General features: G+C 41.7%; 1 protein-coding gene across 5 annotated transcripts in view; it reads right to left on the bottom strand.

Moving 5' to 3' along the window:
* The window catches only part of MAPK10 (mitogen-activated protein kinase 10), a 214,523-nt gene that overhangs the window by 13,283 nt on the left and 179,888 nt on the right, over nt 1-21,352 (bottom strand). For all 5 annotated transcript variants that reach the window (XM_083176471.1, XM_083176464.1, XM_083176501.1 and 2 more), the window contains exons 11-13: nt 17,335-17,397; nt 8,505-8,568; nt 5,874-5,951 (exon numbers count right to left, since the gene is read on the bottom strand). In XM_083176471.1, the coding sequence (XP_083032597.1) occupies nt 5,874-5,951; nt 8,505-8,568; nt 17,335-17,397 (205 nt within the window). The remainder of the gene's footprint in view (nt 1-5,873; nt 5,952-8,504; nt 8,569-17,334; nt 17,398-21,352) is intronic.

Raw genomic sequence — 21,352 nt, 5'->3', positions numbered from 1 at the left:
ACAGAGGGTTAGGTTTGATATTTAGCTGGAGGATGATATTTTAGCTCATTGAAAAAAGTACAGTACAAGTATAAATTTCACATGAATCGCATTTAACTGCAATTACTTCTGGTCTCTGGTGAGTAAAATTGCTTCATTACTTTTTCAGTTCAGATAAAGTTAATGCAATTCTTTCAACAAAATTAAAATATGAAACATATAAGAAAGTATTTAACTTCTAACTGACTGGAGATGTTTCTCCCCGTGGTAAGCATACTTTATGCTTACCATACATGGAATAACCTTTTTTTTAGTCTACACAATTAAGGGGCTAATTCAGCATTTATTGCTGACCAGAGAATTCGCAAATCGATTATCAAATGACTGTGTATGTGTACCTATGCATTGCGCATACACGAGGGGAATTAGCAACTGACAATGCGTATAGATGATAAACGTATTGTGGTCAGAGCTTGACAGACAGGAAGCTGGCTTTTTTGGGGGTACAATCCTGGCTTTTCTGGGAGTGCATACACCAGGCGTTTTGAGGAGTCTTAGAATGGTGGAAGCCTCAGGCCTACTCACAATTGCATTGATGGTTTGGGAATTGCACATAGATATGCAAATAGTTAGTGATTTACGATCAATTTGCAATTCTCTTGCAAGTTAGCAAGAGGCGTTTTCGCTGTCTGTCTGAGCAGCAGCTTTCTCCTTGCAGTCCATTGCGAACTCTTATATTAACGATCCATGCTGAATTAGCCCGTATGGCTGGTATTTAATTATTTGAAGCAATTTACTGCAGCTAATAGATTCGCAGGGGGCTATTCAATTACTTATTGAGGATTATACTTCCAAAGCCTCTGGCACATGAAGCATAATCCCCGATTATGAGAGCTGCTATAATACATGGGATCCAGAAATTTATCCGGGATCTCACCCAAAAATTGGGTGTTTTTCTCAATAAAAAAATGGGGTTTAATTGGATAGCCCGAAAATTACCACTGGTCAAAAATCATTTCTCTTTTTTTTTTTCAGGAGAAAAATTATCGTGGCCACTGGAATACCAGCCTTAGGACCTTGTTCATAGTAATTTTGCAAATGCTTTTGACTGACTGACAGGAGGGGAAATTCAAGGTTAGGGACGGGTGCAAGTTGCGGCTGATGTTTCAGGGAGTGGCAAGGCCTAGTACTGATCCTCAGGGCGCGATTCCTTAGCCTCTCCTCTGGACAGGAACCTCCATTGGCTGTAGGTTCCCGACTGTAGCTCATGAAACCTGATACTCCCATTTTCTGCAGCTGCACAAGAGGAATAACTAGTGCTATGGCAGGGGGACCTCCTGACAGAAGAGGCCCCTGTGCCCCCATCCCCTCCCCCTCCCTAATCTGGCTATGGCTGCAGGCAGCTTATCATGTGGCATCCATGCTGAATCAGGCCCAAAAGCCCCTTTCACACGGGCTGACCCGGCTCTTTTGCCGAGCTACGTGCTTGCTGAGCGAGGCTTTGCCTATTTTTAATAGGCAAAGCCCTGCGATCTAGGGAAAGCCAATGCAAGCACTGTCTTTCCCTGCGGGTCATACCAGCGCACAGTAATGCGCATCGCCATCGCTGCAGGCCATACACACAGAGCAATCAGTGCTCCATTTCTAAGCGATCTAGAAAAGGGGCTAAAATATAATAATATAATATTTATTTGGTACAAAGTCGTAACAAATGTTTTGTAATCTTCATATTACGGAAAGCTAAAATAGACTTTCTGATTACAACTGTAATATAGCTTTTTTTTTTAAATTTTATTTAATCTAGAAATTCTGTTTTTGTCCCTGGGCAGCAGTGCAGCTTGGGTATAATTCTGCATCAGATATCAGTGCTCTGGACTATAACCTTTTCATGCAGGAGAAGGTAAAAGTTATTATTTTGTGTTACAAAAGTTAAGATGTGGAACTGGTTAATAGATCTTGATGGGTGATGAGTTCTTCTGGATGCCAAGAAACTTTGCACTGGTCCAGTTTGTGAGAGAGATAGGAGTGGGAGGCAATGCCTACTTAAATAGACTGTCCACTTCAAAACCCTTACTGGGTTACTTACCTTCACCAATAGCCTGAGGTTGAATAAAGAAATTCACCAACGCATTCAATAGCATGGGAAACTGGACTGCCCTTCCAATTCTGAGACAGTTGGGAGATATGTGGTGACTTTTCATTTGGAAGCCAGAGGTGACCATGACCCAATGTGCCTGTACCATTTTTTCCAATCAGAAAAGTTCTCTCCTACGTATCCTATGTATAGCTCTGGTGTTCTATGTATCAGACTACCAATTCCACAATGATTGTGCATTATGTGGGTAATATTCTCAGTTCTATGCATACTATGAATGAGAGACCGCTCGTACAATAGGCCTAATTCAGCATGGATCGCAAAGCACATTTTTTCTCTAATAGACAAAACAATGCTGCACAGCAGGTGGGGCAGATGTACCATGTGCAGGGGGAGAGTCAGATTTGGATGGGGTGTGACCAGAACTTCAAACTGAAATTCAAACTGTTGTTTAAAAAAAAAGCAGTCATTATTTACCCTGCACAGAAACAAAATAACACCCAAATCTAACTCTCTCTGCACATTTGCCCCACCTGCAGCACAACATGGTGTTGTCCCTTAGAAAAAAAAGAAGCATAGGGCGTATTCACACTGATTGCACTGACAAGCTTAGGGCCTGATTCTGGTTCAGTTGCAAAAGCAAATTCTCTATCAAATGGACAAAACCATGTGCACTGCAGGTGGAGGAGATGTAACATGTGCAAAGAGAGTTAGATTTGGGTGGGGTTTGTTGAATTTGAAATCTAAATTGCAGTGAAAAAATAAAGCAGCCAGTATTTACCCTGCACAGAAACAAAATAACACCCACATCTACAGATGGAGTGCCTCTCAGCCAGCGCTGGGGCTCGCCAGAACGCCCCCGCTGGCGAGCCAGCGCTCCATCTGACTGACGAACGTCCCAGTTTCCTGGCGGCGGGGGACGCGAACCCTGCCCATCTCCAATTCAGGGAGACGGGCAGGGTTAGGGGGATCGGGGAGGTGGGATCGGGCGGCGAAGCGGTGGGGACCGACAGGGACCTCCGTAGTAAGGGGATGCGCATGCGTCCCCTTCCGGCAGCTGGCGAATCCAAGAATGAAGGGCGCTCCATCTGTAACTCTCTCTGCACATATTTACATCTGCCCCACCTGCAGTGCACGCGTTTTTTTCCATTAGAGAAAGAATTTGCTTTTGTGAATAAACCAGAGTCAAGCCCTTAGTTGTAGAACAACAAAAAACCTGTGTCTGGCAATCACACATAAACCACACATAAAATAGCATGAAGAAGAAACTTCTCTTAATAGGCCATTATTAATTACACATGTGTCTAGCTTGTAAAATAGACTCTTCATAGAAGTTTGTTACAAGTGGGGGGTTTGGGATCTTGGGAAATTGTAGCTGTCGTCTTGAAAAACCTGCATCTGTTCAAAAAGCATTTACTCCTTGGGGTTATGCTGGTTGATTTGTTGGGATGCGAATTTGCATCCTTGCAAGTCAACCAGAACTCGCCCTGTGAATGGTGGGACGCCGGTCCACCATTCGCACAGCGCGTATGTTCGCATGGAATGCGAATGGATGATTTACTTATACATCCATTCTCATGGCAGTGGGAATGCGGACTATCGAAAGATTTGGTGCGCTCACGCATATAAAGTGACTCACAGATCACATTTAAATGCGTGAACGTTGTCACTGAAATAGGCGGGCAGCTGACATCTGGCGATTTCAGCTGGCCGCCCCTGGCACCCACGCCCCCGGGCAATTACCATGGGAACGCCCAGCATTTTCATGGGAATGCCCATGAAATGCTGGGTGTTCTCATGGGTGCGTACCCCTGCACGCCGCCCCCCCCCCCCACCCACAAGGTTGGGTGCATGCACCCAGGGAACACTTTATTCGCCGTGGGCGCAAGCGCCCAGCATCTGCACATGCACAGATGCTAAACATCGCCCCCGTGCGAATGCACCTGAATAAGGTCCCTTGTGTGAGCAAATGCATATAACATAATGATGTAATGGGTTAATGCACTGTACACCGGCTAAGATTTTATATATAGTCATTTGGGTGTGATATAGCTCACAGACACTGTCTAGGTTGATTGTCATTAGGTCAACAGCAAAAGGTCAACATGCACAAGGTCGACAGTGAGGGAAAAAAGTCGACACAAGCAAAAGGTTGACATGGGAAAGGTCAAAACATGAGATGGTCAGCATGAGGTTTTCATTTTTTGGCCCTTATTCAGATCTGATTGCAGTAAAAATTTGTTTGGAAAATGGGCAAAACCATGTGCACTCCAGAGAGAGTTAGATTTGGGTGGGGTGTGTTGAAATTGAAATCTAAATTGCAGTGAAAAAATAAAGCAGCCATTATTTACCCTGCATAGAAACAAAATAACTCACCCAAATCTAACTATATAGATTATATAACTCTATACATGTTACATCTACCCCACCTGCAGTGCGCATGGTTTTGCCCATTTTCCAAACAAATTTGTGCTGCGATCAGATCTGAAAAAAGGCCACTGTGTCAATGTTAACACCTGGCATAGCTTGCATTGACTGCCACACTCCAGACGCATTCCTAATTATTCCTAGTTGTTAAAAAAAAAAGACTAAATAAAATGAAACGTTTTCGTATGTCAACTTTTTTCATATCAACGTTTTGCATGTTGACCTTTTGGTTTTGACCTGCTGACTGTAGGCCATCCAGATGCCCTTCTGTGCAGGGCCGGACTGGCCCACAGGGGTACAGGGAAAACCCCCGGTGGGCCCCGCTATCTGCCCCCTCCCCCTCCTCTCCTTCTAAAAATCAGTTATACATTGTGCATACAGCATGTTACATTATAATGCAAAGGACTGTGATGTATTCTCTACAATGCATTGCTATTATTAAACTGGTACATTATCATGCATGTACAGCAGTATTGACTATATAGATTTATCAAGGAGCCCAGATCATGTACTCTTTAAAAGTTACAACACCCCCTCTGGAGGCTGGCCACACCCGTGAACGTGGACCCCTACTCCTGAACCCCCCCAGTTAGGACGGATTCAGTATGAAATCCCGGCGGTCGGGATCCCAGCGTTCAAAATCCCGACGCCGGAATCCCGACCGCCGAAATCCCGACAAGGGGGGGACGTGGATCGCCCCCCCTTGCGGGCTCGCTGCGCTCGCCACGCAGCGGTCCCGCTGCGCTGGGCACGCAGCGGGCCCGGTGCCTCGCTACGCTCGGCACGCTAATTTATTCTCCCTCCAGGGGTGTCGTGGACACCCACGGAGAGAGAAACTGTCGGGATTCCGGCGGTCGGGATTTCGGCGTCGGGATTCTGAACGCCGGGATCCCGACCGCCGGGATTTAAACTGCATACCATTAGGACATGGGTTGTACTCATGTCCTAACTGTGCAAGCCTTTAACATAGGTCAGTGGTTCCCAAACTTTTTTGAATCACGGCGCCCCAGAGCATCAATACATTTTAAAGGCACCCCTAGGCCAAATGCTGTTTATCGATAAATTCAGAAAAAAAATATAAAAGTAAGTGCATTGTGTTTATATGTCACAGTTATCTGGTGAGGGACAGGATTTGCTGTTGTTTGTCCACATATATTATGATTGGCCGCCACCAGCACTGGTTTTGCCTGTTACATTGACCATTCATAATATGAATTGATCCTGGTCCAGCAAACCAAGGCACCCCTGCAATTGTCCTGAGGCACCCCCAGTTTGGGAACCACTGACATAGGTCATTTATTAAAATCTAGTTATTATTAGAATTATCTCAATGCACAATTGGTGCGATCATACGGCTAGTTACAAAGAGTACCTGAAGGAGACGGCTGTCCTTTTACTACACCATTTTTTGTTCTTTCTTCAAAGTTCATAACTTCCTTATAGATGAGCTCTGCAAAACATGAAAATGAATTTGTTAACATGCATTAGACACTTTCTCTGCTTATTTATATTTTTAGATACAAAATAGTTAAGGGTCTTTCCATCATCAGTATACTTTATGTGCTGATCTGGTCTATTTTTGTTAGTTTTACATACTGTGTGACACAGGGGGTTATTCAGAGTTGATCGCTGTTGTGCGAATTCGCAATCCTATAGATTATTGAATGACTGCGCACACGTATGGATCGTAGCGCACATGCGCAAGGCTAAAACAGCGATGAACCTAATTGCAACGCCCTCACAACTTGACTGACAGGAAGCCGCTGCTTTTAGGTGTTAACCTGCCGCTTTCAGGGAAGAGTCAGTAAAAACGCAGGCATGCCCAGGCATTTTCAGGGAGGGTCTGTGACATCAGCTCTGGCCATGATCAGCCTGTATCTGTCGCATAGTTGTGGAAGGTTCAGAGGTACACACACTTGCACAGACTGTATTATTATTATTATGGCATGGGAATAGGGATACATACACAGACTTGCAAGAGACAGGATTTCACTCTAGGCGGCGGCTATCTGGTCACAGGGCTCTGCAAATTTCCACAGCAACGCTCAGGTCTGAATTAGGCCCAGAGCTCACCTCTGCTCAGGAAATGTTATACTGTATCAGCAAATTGGTTATGTGTTACAGTGTACATCCATGGACAATGGGAGTAACTACTTACTACAGTGGCACTTACTATGCTGCTATAGTTCTTCCTGCGTCGCTAGTTTTCTAATACATATGATTAATGTTCTATTGCTATACAATTCGATGATGATAGTAAAACCGTTAGATGTTTGCAGATACCATAAAGAAGTGATTTTTTTCTGTTATCTACTTTCATACACGCCAAAGCTGCATATGTGTAAAAAAGTGTCTTAGTCATAGAATTTGACGGCAGATAAGAACCATTTGGCCCATCTAGTCAGCTGGAAATGACGACTATGCTGTATACTGTATGAATCTTTGCATACTGCACATGCTCCAAAAAAAACAAATCAACTTCTGCACTGGACACACAAATGGGGATTGTTAATGTGCATAGATTGTTCTGTCTGACATCCTTGAAATCTGCGTTTCTGGCCATGGGGTGTAAGTTCGGAAACTGAAGATAACAGCTGTAGTGGGACAGCAGTGGCACTGCTGCTCCTGTCACCCACTGTCTCTCCCTGTCACAGTCTGCCTCTCTCTGTCACGCACTGCTGTGGTGCATATTGTGAACTTGGGTTGTGGTGGAGGAGGGGGGGGGGGGGGGGCTTAAATTATATTTTTGCACCTCGGCTCACCACCCACAGATCCGACACTGATTGAGGCATCTGTATTTAGTGGCAGAGACTTTGTGCCACAATTTTATATTTTCAGGAAAAAAACCGAAAAAATGGAGGTGCTAATTTAAATATCAATAAACATTACAACTATGACCACAAGTGAGTTATTAATATTGAGAAGCTGCAGAATCTATGCTATGTATGCTTGTGGCAGAATACAGATAAAAAATGTCCTTCTACAGGGAACTAGTATATCAATGAAAAGGTCGACAAGAGTTTTTCACAATTTTTTTCTGATTTTGTTACTTTTTCATAGTTCACCATCCACAGTAAAGTGTGCAGAGCACAGAGGTAGCAGAGAAATGCACCTTTCCGAAGCCATACGAGTAATTGGGAGTCCACATGCTCAGGTGTCGACATTGACACCAAAAAAACCTGAAAAACTCATGTCAACCTTTTCATCTGTCGACCTTTTCTATGTTGACCTTTTGCTTGTGTTTATATCATTGCTGGAAAGTAATTGTGGTATTTCTGGAACACAAGCAATAAAGGTATTACTGAAGCACAAGTAATTGGGCGATTACTGAAGCCCATGTAATTGGGGTATTACTGAATCACATGTAATTGGGGTATTACTGAAGCACGAGTAATTGGGCGATTACTGAAGCATATGTAATTGGGGTATTACTGAATCACATGTAATTGGGGTATTACTGAATCACATGTAATTGGGGTATTACTGAATCACATGTAATTGGGGTATTACTGAATCACATGTAATTGGGGTATTACTGAATCACATGTAATTGGGGTATTACTGAAGCACAAGTAATTGGGCGATTACTGAAGCCCATGTAATTGGGGTATTACTGAATCACATGTAATTGGGGTATTACTGAATCACATGTAATTGGGGTATTACTGAATCACATGTAATTGGGGTATTACTGAATCACATGTAGTTGGGGTATTACTGAATCACATGTAATTGGGGTATTACTGAATCACATGTAATTGGGGTATTACTGTAACACAAGTAATTGAGGAATTGCTGTTGCACAAGAAATCAGAGTATCGCTGGAGGATAGCAGGAGTACTGTGGAACATAACTAATAGGGGTATTACTGGAGCACGAGTATGTAACGTGTTATATTTTATCTTGATTGATGTCTCATAAAACGTATTTCAGTGGAATTAGCATTTAATTCATTTTAATTTAATGCACCAGTAACAAAGGGCATTTTGTAATATTACCATACCTTTCCATTCTTCAATCGTATGTTCCCTTTCATCCAACTGTTTGTCATAAATCTGAGGTGGAGGCTGTACAATGCACATATAAAGAAAACATCAATTATTTGTATAATTATTCCATTAATATTTTGAAAAACATGACAATAGAGTAGTATATATATATATATTATAGATACTAGAGTGTGTGGTCACAGGCCACCGCACCCCACCCTGGGATGTGGGTGCTGTTTGCACCCCATTCCTAGGAATGGCGAGTGTGTTGGTACTTCTGTATCAAAATATTTGGGTTGATTTTTAATTAACCTCTGTTACTGTGATCATAGCTTTCTCATGCCCCCTAGATAAGCTCATTTACCTGAAATCTGTGACAGCTGCCCCTTTAATACTAATTCAGGTGCTGTGTTTGGGATTGTCTCACCTTTAAAAGCGAAAAGGTACTTGGAAGTTGAGCATTAACCCAGGAAAAAAACACATGTTCATTTTAGCTATGATGTGTAAGCAGGTGCCAGGATTCTAAGAAAACCAGTTGCTAGTTTAGGACTTGCAGTGAAATGGGGTCCCTTGGCGATGGGCTGCAAGCTTAAATGCATTGATCAATTCATGAACTAAAACCCCATTATTTATTTATTGATTATTTGAATGTTAAGGTGAGTTAGTTTGTTATAGTGAGTGCTGGGCCCCCTGTGTTTGTATATATATATATATATATATATATATATATATATATATATATATATATATATATACAAACGAAGGTGCGGCACTCACGATCAGTCAAACAATAAACGATATGCTGCCACAGAGGTTCGATCAACGTTTCAAAACTTTATTGTTTTGTCATCAGGATAAAGATAACATGTAACACTGACCTTAATATAGCAGAGTATACACACCATGTGGAAAATGCTGTTTCCTGTGGGCGGGGCTGGGTACCCGCCCCTCAGTCCAGCCTGAATGACATCACTCACTAGGGACGCACTCAGATGACATCACCATCACCATAACAACATATACATTTTCAGATGTGGAAATCGGGTCCATCATTTTGAAATCCGGTATGGCCGAAGAAGTGGGCACCATGTCGGCAGACATTGTATACCGGGACCTCTTGCGCCTCAAAAAGAAGGAGGTGGACTACCACCTGCATGCAGTGTCCCTAAGTGACTATTTTAAGGCAAAGATGATCCCTAGAGGTTTCAGGGTGAGGAACTGTCCCACCATAGGCCGGTTTGATCCATCGTTTTGCAAGCGGTGGGTCGGCATCCTTAACCGCTGTTCGTTGGACCTAATGGTCCTAGTTGTGGAACAGTCCTCTAAAGAACTGGTAATCATTAAAGAAAAAATAACTAAATTTGAGGATGAACATCTGGCCACGTTGTCGACCGACCTTGATACAGACTGGCTGGACAGATTGAAAATCCAACTTGCCTCATATAAAAGAGACTTAATCCAGTACAAGCAAGAAAAATTGTTTAAGGTACAAGGCGATTATGAACGCCACACTGTCTACAAATGGCTGTCCGGGAATCCCGGTGAGGGACCAAAATGCCCCTTCTTCCGCCGCAGACAACGTGAAAAACCTACCTACAGCCAGTTCGAGACTGATTCCTCACAGGAGCTACAGAGTTCTAATAGCGACAATGACAGACGCAATGCCAATGCCGGCCCTTTAGGGCCACGACCCCGGCAACCCCCGATAAGAGGTGGACGCGGAAGAGGCGCTACACCCGGAGGGGAAAACAACACGAGAGGCGGCAGAAGGATGGGTCGTCCGTCGACAAGAACCTGATATTTAATCTCTCATCATACGAACTTTCTCCTAGTGAGTACAAATTACTAAATCATGGCCTTTCATATGTCCCGACTGTCCCTTACAACGACCTACAATGGAGAATTGAACAACATGATCTCCTCCGGAAAATTAAACTGAAAGAACATTTTCAAAATAACATCATTCCGGACTCCATTAAGAAATACCGACCACCATCGACATTTGAGCCGTATACCACTAATCCCTCCATCAGGACATTTGCCCAAATCATCCAACAGCAAACTGAGGATTCCATCCCGCATCTACCCCCTATTCACCCCAACTTATCAGCACAAGAAAGAGAAGCATTGCAGAGACTTCGATCCAACGATGCCTTAATAATCCGCCCGGCGGACAAAGGCGGCGCAATCGTGCTGCAAGACATCGCAGATTACGACAAAGAAGTCCAACGCCAGCTGTCAGACATCGCCACCTATCGAAGACTGACCAGCAATCCGACCCAGGTATGTAGGAGTCAACTGGCTTCTCTTCTAGATCTGGGGGTCACACAGGGCATTTTGACTAATAACATTAAAGACATCTTGTTACCGGTGCACCCTACGGTGCCTATATTTTATACTTTGCCCAAAGTGCATAAGGGGTTGGACCCTCCACCTGGGCGCCCCATTGTGGCCGCGCAAGGGTCTCTTCTACAACCGCTGGCAACTCTAATTGATGATTGGTTGCAACCCCTCATCAAAAAGCAACCCTCATTTATTTTGGATACCACGGACTTTTTGCTGTCCCTGGAACCGTTTTATAAATCCAAGGATATTGGTTGCCTAGCAACGATTGATGTGACGGGATTGTATACGACCATACCACATGAAATGGGACTCACGGCCCTACATAGGTTCCTGGTCGCACAGAGTGACTTTGATGGGACCAAAATTGAATTTATTGTGGGTGCCATGGAATTTTTATTGAAAAACAATTTTTTTCTGTACAATGATGTGTTTTATTTGCAGCTATGTGGTGTTTCTATGGGGTCCTCAGTAGCCCCTTCTTTCGCAAACATTTTTATGTTTTCCATTGAAACAGATGTATTTTTTTCAAATGTCGTTTTTTCATCCAATTGTCTTTTGTTTAAACGTTTTATTGATGACCTGTTTATTTTGTGGAAGGGTACATCTCTTTCCCTCTCAGATCTCATTAATGGCCACAATAATACTTCCTGCCCTATAAAATTTACGTTTGATATAAACTGCACCAGGGTACATTTCCTGGATGTAGATATCACGTATAACACTGAGACATTGGAGACCAAAGTTTTTGTCAAAAGTACGGACCGCAACACCATGTTGCAACCCCAAAGTTGCCATCCGAGAAAACTTGTAGAAAGTCTGCCTTATTCGCAGATGTTGCGTTATAAGCGCATTAACAGCAACCATGAAACCTGCAAGACACAAATCAGCGAGTTTTGTGAAAAACTCGAACAAAGGGGTTATAACAGGCAGAGGTTAAAAAAGTGTCAAGACAAGGTTCTTGATCTTGACAGAAAGTTACTCCTAGAAAAAAGAGCCGCAGATAATAAAAATATGGAGGGGATCCTTCCCATGGTCACCAGCTTCAACACCGCAGCACCTCTGATTGTGTCTACCGTAAAAAAGAACTGGCCTATTTTGGCCAGCGATAAAAGCCTTCCTTTTGAAAAATTGAGAGTTATGCCCTGTTACACCAAGGGCAAAAATCTCAAACAACTCCTGGTCAAAACTGACATACATTTTAAACCTGATGCCACCAGTAGTAACTGGCTTGACAACGTCCGCACAGGTAATTTCAGATGCCCATGTGTCACCTGCCAGTTTTTACAGACAGGTGACACCTTTAATCACCCATATTCGGGTAAAACATATGTCATCAAACACCACTTTACCTGCAATTCTACACACATTGTGTATCTTATCACCTGCCCCTGCAGTATGTATTACGTGGGAAAAACAGAACGCAAACTGAAAGAACGCATGGCGATGCACAGGCACTCTATACGCAGTTCCCTGACAAGTGGGAAAAGCGATCAGCCAGTTGCGAGGCATTTCGCTGTTAAAAAACATCCCCTGTCCAGCCTCAAATATAGAGCCATAGATTGTGTTCCAACTTCCAAAAGAGGAGGCGACCGTGCGAGAGCACTGCTGCGCAAACAGTCCTGGTGGATTCACCAGTTAGACACGATGTCCCCTCGGGGGTTAAATGAAATGCTACCTCTTGGAATATTTCGTTAAACATGTTTGGTCATCATGTTCTGTGCATTTTTTGTTCATTTTATGCTGCTTATTGATTATATATCTCTTGTTCTTTACAGTGCTGGATTATTCCCCGCGTGTTTGTTTTGTATTCATGTTGTTATGGTGATGGTGATGTCATCTGAGTGCGTCCCTAGTGAGTGATGTCATTCAGGCTGGACTGAGGGGCGGGTACCCAGCCCCGCCCACAGGAAACAGCATTTTCCACATGGTGTGTATACTCTGCTATATTAAGGTCAGTGTTACATGTTATCTTTATCCTGATGACAAAACAATAAAGTTTTGAAACGTTGATCGAACCTCTGTGGCAGCATATCGTTTATTGTTTGACTAATCGTGAGTGCCGCACCTTCGTTTGTATATCACAGCAAGTCCCTGCAGTGAAGGCACCGATCGCTGAGAGGTACTGTTACTGGGAGTGCCGGACCGTCTTCCCTATATATATATATATATATATATATATAAAATAAAGAAGTACTATAAAACATAGTACAACTATGAAACATATAAATGTGAGGTAGAAAATAGAGGACAAATCTTACTCGTAATTGAATATCAGACTTAAGAACTTGCTGCCTGGCATTACTTGAGCCTGGTGGTGGGGAGGGGGGTTCCAGGTATATCAAATTATTCCAGATGCCTAGTTTATGTGATATTGGCATTTGCATGATTTTATCACATTCTATTGGGTGTTTTTTCAAACCATGACTTGCATTCTGGGACATGCACAAGATCTCTGTTCTGGCCAAAATTGTTATTTGTGCAGAGAAATGATTGGAGGATTCAGCAGTCATTAGTTTCCAATCAGGTCTTGAACTATCTGTATCAGTCACTTGACTGGGTAACATAACCCAGTATAGTACTAAAAATTGAATATAAATACCAGCTTATTCATGGAATGGTAATCTAGCAGGAACCTTACTCCTACATACGTGTTAACACTTCATAAAAAATATTTCCTACCGTCTTCCTTAATCTATTCAAAATGTCAAGATAAATCACTCTGAAAAGATGTTTAAATGATACTTGTGTACTAGCAAGGCGCCCCGATAATTAGTCACCCAATTTTTTTATCACATCGCATGCCATACACCCGATGGCGAGGGTTGATTTTATAAAGTGTGGCGAGTGCAGCAAGCCACGAGCCACTTTATAAAATCAACTCCACGCCGACGTGGATAGTGGGGGTATGAAAAGGTCGTAGGACGCGTACCGCCGCGCCTCGCGGGCTCGCTGCGCTCGCCACGCTTCGGGTTCACGTTTATACTTGGGGGGGGGGGGGGGTGGCGTGGGGGTGCATTTAAGCATTGTAAGCACCCATTAGGGTGCTTATAAAATTTATAATCGCATCCCATCTCATTGTATGGCATATACAATGGCATACAATTTTAAAATTGTATGCCATTGTAGAACATCGGCCGATATCGCGTCGCATCGCATGCGATATGGTCTGCGATGCGATGGGCGCCGTGATAGTACACAAGTATCGTTTAAACTAATCCATGGACTTTATCATACCCCAGAACGACTTCACAACATCTGGCCTGAATCCTCTAAATATTGATGGAGACAATGTGGATCTGTGGGAACGCTAGTACATATCTTTTAGCCCTGTCCTATCATCCAACAACTATGGACAGCGGTCTTTGACTTGATTATACATATTGCTAAGGTCTCTGTCCCGTTATTGCCTGAAATCATATTCCTGCATTGATTTCCCCTAGAGCAGGGCTGGGCAACACCGGCCCTCCAGATGTTAGTGAACTACACATCCCAGGATGCTTTGCATTAGTTTTGCTATGTGGCCATGCTGAAACTGATGCAAGGCATGCTGGGATGTGTAGTTCACTAACATCTGGAGGGCCGGTGTTGCCCAGCCCTGCCCTAGAGGCTATAAGGCATATTCTCATAGCAACTCGGGCAGCTTTTGCTCAATACTGGAAGAGATCAGACCCTCCCCATCTGCCCAAGATTATAGCAGTCGTCCAATGCAGCTGTGAAATGGAAACTATTGGATTTAAATATTCCATGGCGCCAAACTCCCCTCTGACTAAATAGTTTCCCTGGTCTGACTATTATGAGACCCTACTACCCTCACCACAATCATAACTTACTGGGGATATTATACTGGAGATATTATACAGTAGGTATCTCCGTTCCCGTTTACTATACAGTATATAAATCTTTTCGTACAAGGATTTATGGCATCACCCCCACCCTACCTCCCTTTTAATTCTCTTATTTCTTCCCCTCTGGCTTTCTTTTTTTCTTTAGTGTTTATTTTCTTTCAACATGATTGAAATTATATTAATGTTATGTGTTTTGTGTTGAATGCAGAGACGATAACTGTGCATTATTACCCCTGTGTTATTCCCACTCTGCATAATTTGTAATGAAAAATGTCCTTAATAAAAATATTCAGTTAAAAAAAAAAAAAAAGAATTCCTACCAGGAGACACACAAAAAGACAAACACACACACATTATTTATACATACAGTTGCAAAATGAATTGTCACTTTCCTATAAAAAAAATATTACTCTCTCCTGTCCACACTGGCTATATGACACAGCTGCATACAATGCAATATAATACTATAAGCGCCCCCCCCCCCCCCCCAAAAAAAAATTGAAGTGTCCCCCCCCCCTGTGTCCACCATGCCTTACCTCAGTGCCCCCCCCCCGTGCCCAGCAACCGGACCGCAATGCAGATCCTGACTTCTGCTATTAAAAACGGACCATCACAAAATGTCCGCCCCCATACAGCAGACAGTTTCAGAGAACTGTCTGCTATATGGGGGCGGACATTTTATGATGGTCTGTAAGATAGCAGGAGAGGAGCCGGGACAGGTCAATTTGCGTCTGTGGCGACGGCGGCAGCATTACAATAGCCCAGTTATCAGGGTCAGTTATCAGGGATTTTTTTCTCCCACCAAAGTCAGTAAGTTTGCACTAGGACAAGCTCGTAATCTTTTTTACTATGCTTAAGTACATTAATGAACCACTCTAAGACGACCTGACATAATTTTAACTAGATCGGAGCTTCTTCATACGTTTCGTTATTTTCATCTGAAAAGCAAAACTTTAGGTGTCTTGCCGCAACAGAAGATATTGACGTAGAGCAAAACGCTTTTGCACGTTTCTTTTTCAGGTCAAGTCACAACTTTTCCACAGTAGTCGATTTTGAATATCTCAATTTCAACTTTTTCACTCCGCCCTACTGATCATACTGAGACAAATGTAGATGTCTGTTTATTGTAAATGATAACTACGTGTATATACAGTGCTGAAAAGACAACAAAAATTATCTATGAATTGCTTTAGTTCAAAAATATATTCTTGTTGGCATTATCAATTTGTATGTGTCATCATTGTGCCATCCATATATAGAATATGGTAATATAGTGACATAGGGGATTATTCTGGTTCACACGCAAAAGCAAATTCACTCTCTAATGGACAAAACCATGCATACTGCAGGTGGGGCTGATGTAACATGTGCTGGGAGAGTTAGATTTGGGTGTTATTTTGTTTCTGTGTAGAGTAAATACTGGCTGCTTTATTTTGACAATGCAATATAGATATCAGTTTGAAGTACAAACCCCACCCAAATGTAATGATCACTGCACGTTACATAAGCCCCACCTGCATTGCACATGGTTTTTATCCATTAGAGAGTGAATTTGCCTTTGCGAGTGAACCAGAATAACCCCTATAATGTAATGTTTACCATACTACTGCCCCAAAACATAGATTGTTACTCCTTGCCTTCCATGGTTTGCTATGGTACAAGGACAGACTGCTACAGAGTTGCTACTTCTATAAAGATGGCAATTTACTAACTAGATTCAAATTGTACAAGTCCTGTAAGTATTGCAGGCAATTGACAAATACCTTTTAATGATTGATTCCATTGAATTCAATCTCAGAATAAAATACAATGTTTGACTGGTAGGTTATGGTCTCTGTACACACTGTATGTAGTTTTACAGCTAGAGTAGTAAGTCATCCAAAGTACATGGATTTCATATAGAGAAAAACTCCTGAACAATCTGGCATTATAATCTAATTTCTGCATTAGTAGTATCAAGTAAAGTAAGAGGATGGAGTCATTTTATTTGTAAATATTGTAACTACAGGTAAATGCTAATACTGAAAGGTTGCATTTACTATAATCTGTGAAATTATTTTTAAATAAAAAAGTACTACAGTATACTTAAAGGGGTTTTAGACATATATTGTGTTAAAATATGATAGTGGTAGACCAAGAAAATTTTAAAACAAGAGTTAAAAAGTAGAAAACAGCATAATTTTATTGGTTGGTAGTTACAGAGGGCAATAAGTGATTGGTGGGCAGACAGCCAATCAAATGATGTTCTTTCTGTCCACCTCCTTTCAAACTTAACTTTGCAGAAGTAATCAGAAATACTGTATAAACCAAATCAGGAAGGCAGAAGCTTCAATATACATGTTACATATTGCATGTAACATTCATGTAATTTGTGTGTATATTATGGCAACTGCCAACATACATGAAATTGTTTAAGAATGCTCCAACCCCTTTGTTGTTTAGTGTTATATTTTATTTTGGTGCCCTATTGGTATTATGGATGCTAGTATCTACTATTCGTAATACAGTGCACATAACATATTGACATGTTCTTACTCTTCTATTGTAAAAATGACTGGTTACAGTGTATGTTTCTGTCTTAGCTTGCCTATTGATACAGCCTGACTCCCGCTCAACAATGTACAAATGCATGTTTACAAACGTAGAATATAACCTTGTCATTATTCTGTGTTTTGACTTGCTGTCCATTCCATCTCTCCCTCATAGGGTCCTGAGGCTGAAAATAAAGGAGAATGGGCATGGCAAGTGAATGAAACCATATAATGCGCATCAGAAGACATTTCTCACAGGTCTACCAAATATTTTCAAATTGTATACTGTTGGGTCAGTATTCAAAGTATACATTGACTGATTGCTAGAATGGACTTTGTAATGTTAAGTCTTTGTATTACAGCTACAGCTAAATGTCTACATTTACTGTGGTGACAGACAGTTACAGTGTATTTATTTATTAACAGTTTCTTATATAGAGCAGCAGATTCCGTTGCGCTTTACAAAAGGAGACAGTGATACAACAAACAGGGTATTTACAGACAGTCAAAAGTTAGGAGGGCCATACACTACATTAGTATACGGTATATGCATGAAATGTACAAATGAATAAATGTTATACAGTTGGGGATACGGTCATTTGGTCTAAAACAAGAAGGTCGACAAGCATTGGGTCGACACCATTAGGTCGACATGCAGAAAGGTCGCTATGGGTCTAGGTCAACATGGGTCTAGGTCAACAGGGTCATTAGGTCGACACAAGCATTAGGTCGACATGGGCAAGGTTAACAGTCAAAAGGTCAACATTCACAGTTGACCTTTTGACTGTTTTTTCACAGTTTTTTGTGCCGAAAATGTGCCGATATTTCTTGCCCTACCATCCACTAGGGCATGGCTGGAGATTAAAATAGCATGCCGAGGGTAGTAAAGCACCGAGTCCGAAGCTTGGCAAGCGCAGCGAGCCATGCAAGGGGACGCGGTGCACTTTAACCTGTGTCCATGTCAAGTGTGTCGACATTCAGGTAAAAAAACAGTGACAAACCCCATGTCGACCTCTTGACTGTCGATCTTGCCTATTTCGACCTAATGCTTGTGTCGACCTAATGACCCTATCAACCTAACCCATGTTGACCTAGACCCATGTCGACCTAGACCCATGTCGACCTAATGGTGTCGACCCAATGCTTGTCGACCAAATTCTTGTAGACCTAATGATCCTTACCCTACAGTTGTGTGTGTGTATGTTTTACAGGTAGCAACAAATATACTGCACAGCCACTTGGCTTTATGTCTGACCTTTGCATGTACAGTACAATATATTCACTAGGTCATATTTAGTTATGAATATAAGTATGTAAATGTGTTGTATGATTGAATGTATAAAAGGAACTTTAATATAACAAATACACCTTAATATAGTTATAGTATTACTACCTTTATTTTGTATCACTTACTGTTTTTTTTTTTTGTTACTATAAGGGGGACTCAAATCACCATGGTAAACTACTTCAATGTTTCCATTTACACATTAATATGTAAGACAAACTTCACTTATTTTCCAGCATGCCTCTGTGAAGTGCCCAGGAAATTAAACAATGTTATTAATAAAGAAGTGCCTCTGTCTGACCATTAAGAAGGCACTTTGTGGTTATTACCCTCCCCCTAGATTCAGTAGCTAGGCCCATTTAGCTAATTCTGCCGTGCTCGAACGATATACATTTATTTTTATTTGTTATTTATATATTTGCCACATATTCTGCTGTGTCGTGCAATAAGATGAAAACATGCTGTGCTTTAACATTCTGCATAGCTGCACAGGTCAACATAAATCAATGTCCATGTGTCGTATCAATGAGTTACCCAATATGACATGACATAAACAAATGAAGTAAATGTAAGAACAAAAGAAAAGAATATCTAAGATTACTTTCATTTTCTAAAGCTGTACATCAAAGGACCTTGAATAAAAATGAGTTTGTGAAAAAGTATTTTTCCAAAACACAGATGACGTGGCATTTATAAATCTGTGAAGATTTATGGAAAAAATGATGGATGGATCAATGTGTGACTCACAAAAAGCTTCACATTTCTTTCAGCGCTTTTATTAGTACTGCATATACAGTATATATATATATATATATATATATATATATATATACACAGTATTTATGATGTTTTGAGCAGCCGTCTAGTGTGTACGGTCCGGCAATGAGCGATGAGCAGTGATGCGCGCTCCCACATTATCGCCGGGAAAGCCACTTGTCTTCTGGTATTACCAGCAGATGAGCGGCTTTGTGGACGGCTTTCCGTAGCACTGCGCTATGCAAAGCCGTCTGCCCCCTGCTGACAGCGCCGGGCTTTCTCCCCAGCGATGACAGCGGTCATCGCTGTCCATACATGCTGGGCAAAATCACCCTGTGTGTATGGACCTTTAGACTGTGGCAATATAGCATACACAGTATTTTTGATCAGTACCATGGAGAGCAGCAGGAAAGGAAGCTTTATGTTGTACAGTATATGTTTTGAAATGCTCTTCTATTTTGATTGGAAAACTCGGGAACAATGAGAAAGTAAATGATAATATTAAACAAAGAAAGAATATTATAGCCTGCAACAGCTGTAGCATATCTAGATACCAAAGCCAATCTCTAGTCCCCTCTAGTCCCTGTACTCAGGTATTTCCCAATAGCCATTCTCCCTTTTGCCCCAGGTAGATATAACCTTAAGTAATTTAAATGGCGATTTTAGCAGGTCGATCCTGTTACCCGAACAATAAAAGTCTCTATTAGATTAATTTTAATGCTGCCTAGCAGATAAAACATAAATGGAGTGACCTTCTGCGGGGAAGACTTCATGTCATGTCATGCAGTAGCTGTATGACACTAAGGGGTTTATGTACTTAGCCTTGGAGAGTGATAAAGTAGATGAAGATACAGTACCAGCCAGTTCCTACCTGCTACAGGCTGTGTCTAAAATACAGTAAGGAACTGGTTGGCTAATACTTTATCTTCATCTTCTTTATCTCTCTCCAAAGCCCAGTACATAGCCCCCTTAGGAACATACTGTAATACAGGATGGAAATGTGTGAAATTTATCATAGAAACATAGAATTTGAAAATAACTATTTGGCCCATCAAGTCTGTCCATTAATATACATATGGTACCTCAAACCCTATTTGATCCTTGTTTCTTTGTAAGGAAATCCTTACTTTATGTCTATCTTTTGCACATTTAAATTTCTCTACTGTCAGCTTTTACCACCTCTGATGGAGGGCTATTCCACTTGTCCACTACCTTTTCTGTGAAGTAATTTTTGCCTCAGATTTCACATAAACCTGCCTCCCTCCAGTGTCACTGCATGTCCACGTGCTCTAATTCTCTTCATTTTGTTTCCCTCCCAGACCTTCATGGAATGCACCAGCCAATCAACTCCCGAATGTAAAATTTCCAAAAACAGCTGATTGACTGGTACATTATCACCTTCCACTTTATCTCCACTTTATCTCTTCACCAAGCTTAATACACCTGCCCCAATTTTACTTACTTTTCTTGCTTTACTTACACACATAAATAAGGCCCTTAGTTTTATACTCATGGCTACCTTAAATACACTTTCCTGAAATACTGCTGCTGGCTTAAGATATGAGCAAGCAAAGTCTGGGAAGTTTTAGATAAAATGTTGTCACCCCTTATGTCTTGTACACAGGGCAAGTTGTACTAAGCGAGATTACAAGTAGAAGGGCACTCTGCTCCACATCTTCTGAGACCGCCCAAAAATACCTCACGCACCACTCAGGACCAAGTACCTGTCAGTTCTAATTTTTTCCAATGGCCCTTTACTAATACCACCAAACATTGGCACATCCTGAATTCCCACACTGCCAACTCTTCTTCCTGGAATGTGCCACATCCCCACTGCCTCAGCTCCATCTCGAAAAAGGTTTGGTTTGTCAATAGAATGGGGTATATCTCCTGTATTATATCTAGATCACCATTTATATTTTCTGCAATCTGAACCTCTTATTTGGGTCATTATGGAGCAGCCTTGCCATTATCCCATTTCCTTTCAGTAATTTATTTTCCTTTAAGTTCAACTAATATATCGGAAAATATTGGAAATAATGGACCCCATGCAACAATTCCTGGATTTAACTCAGATATCTGAAACCAGTATTAAGCCT

The sequence above is a fragment of the Crinia signifera genome, chromosome 1, assembly GCF_055691185.1.
Source record: "Crinia signifera chromosome 1, ASM5569118v1, whole genome shotgun sequence".
NCBI lineage: Eukaryota > Metazoa > Chordata > Amphibia > Anura > Myobatrachidae > Crinia > Crinia signifera.
Note: the sequence above shows the minus strand (reverse complement) of the source record. Positions and strands in the feature narration are given on the sequence as shown.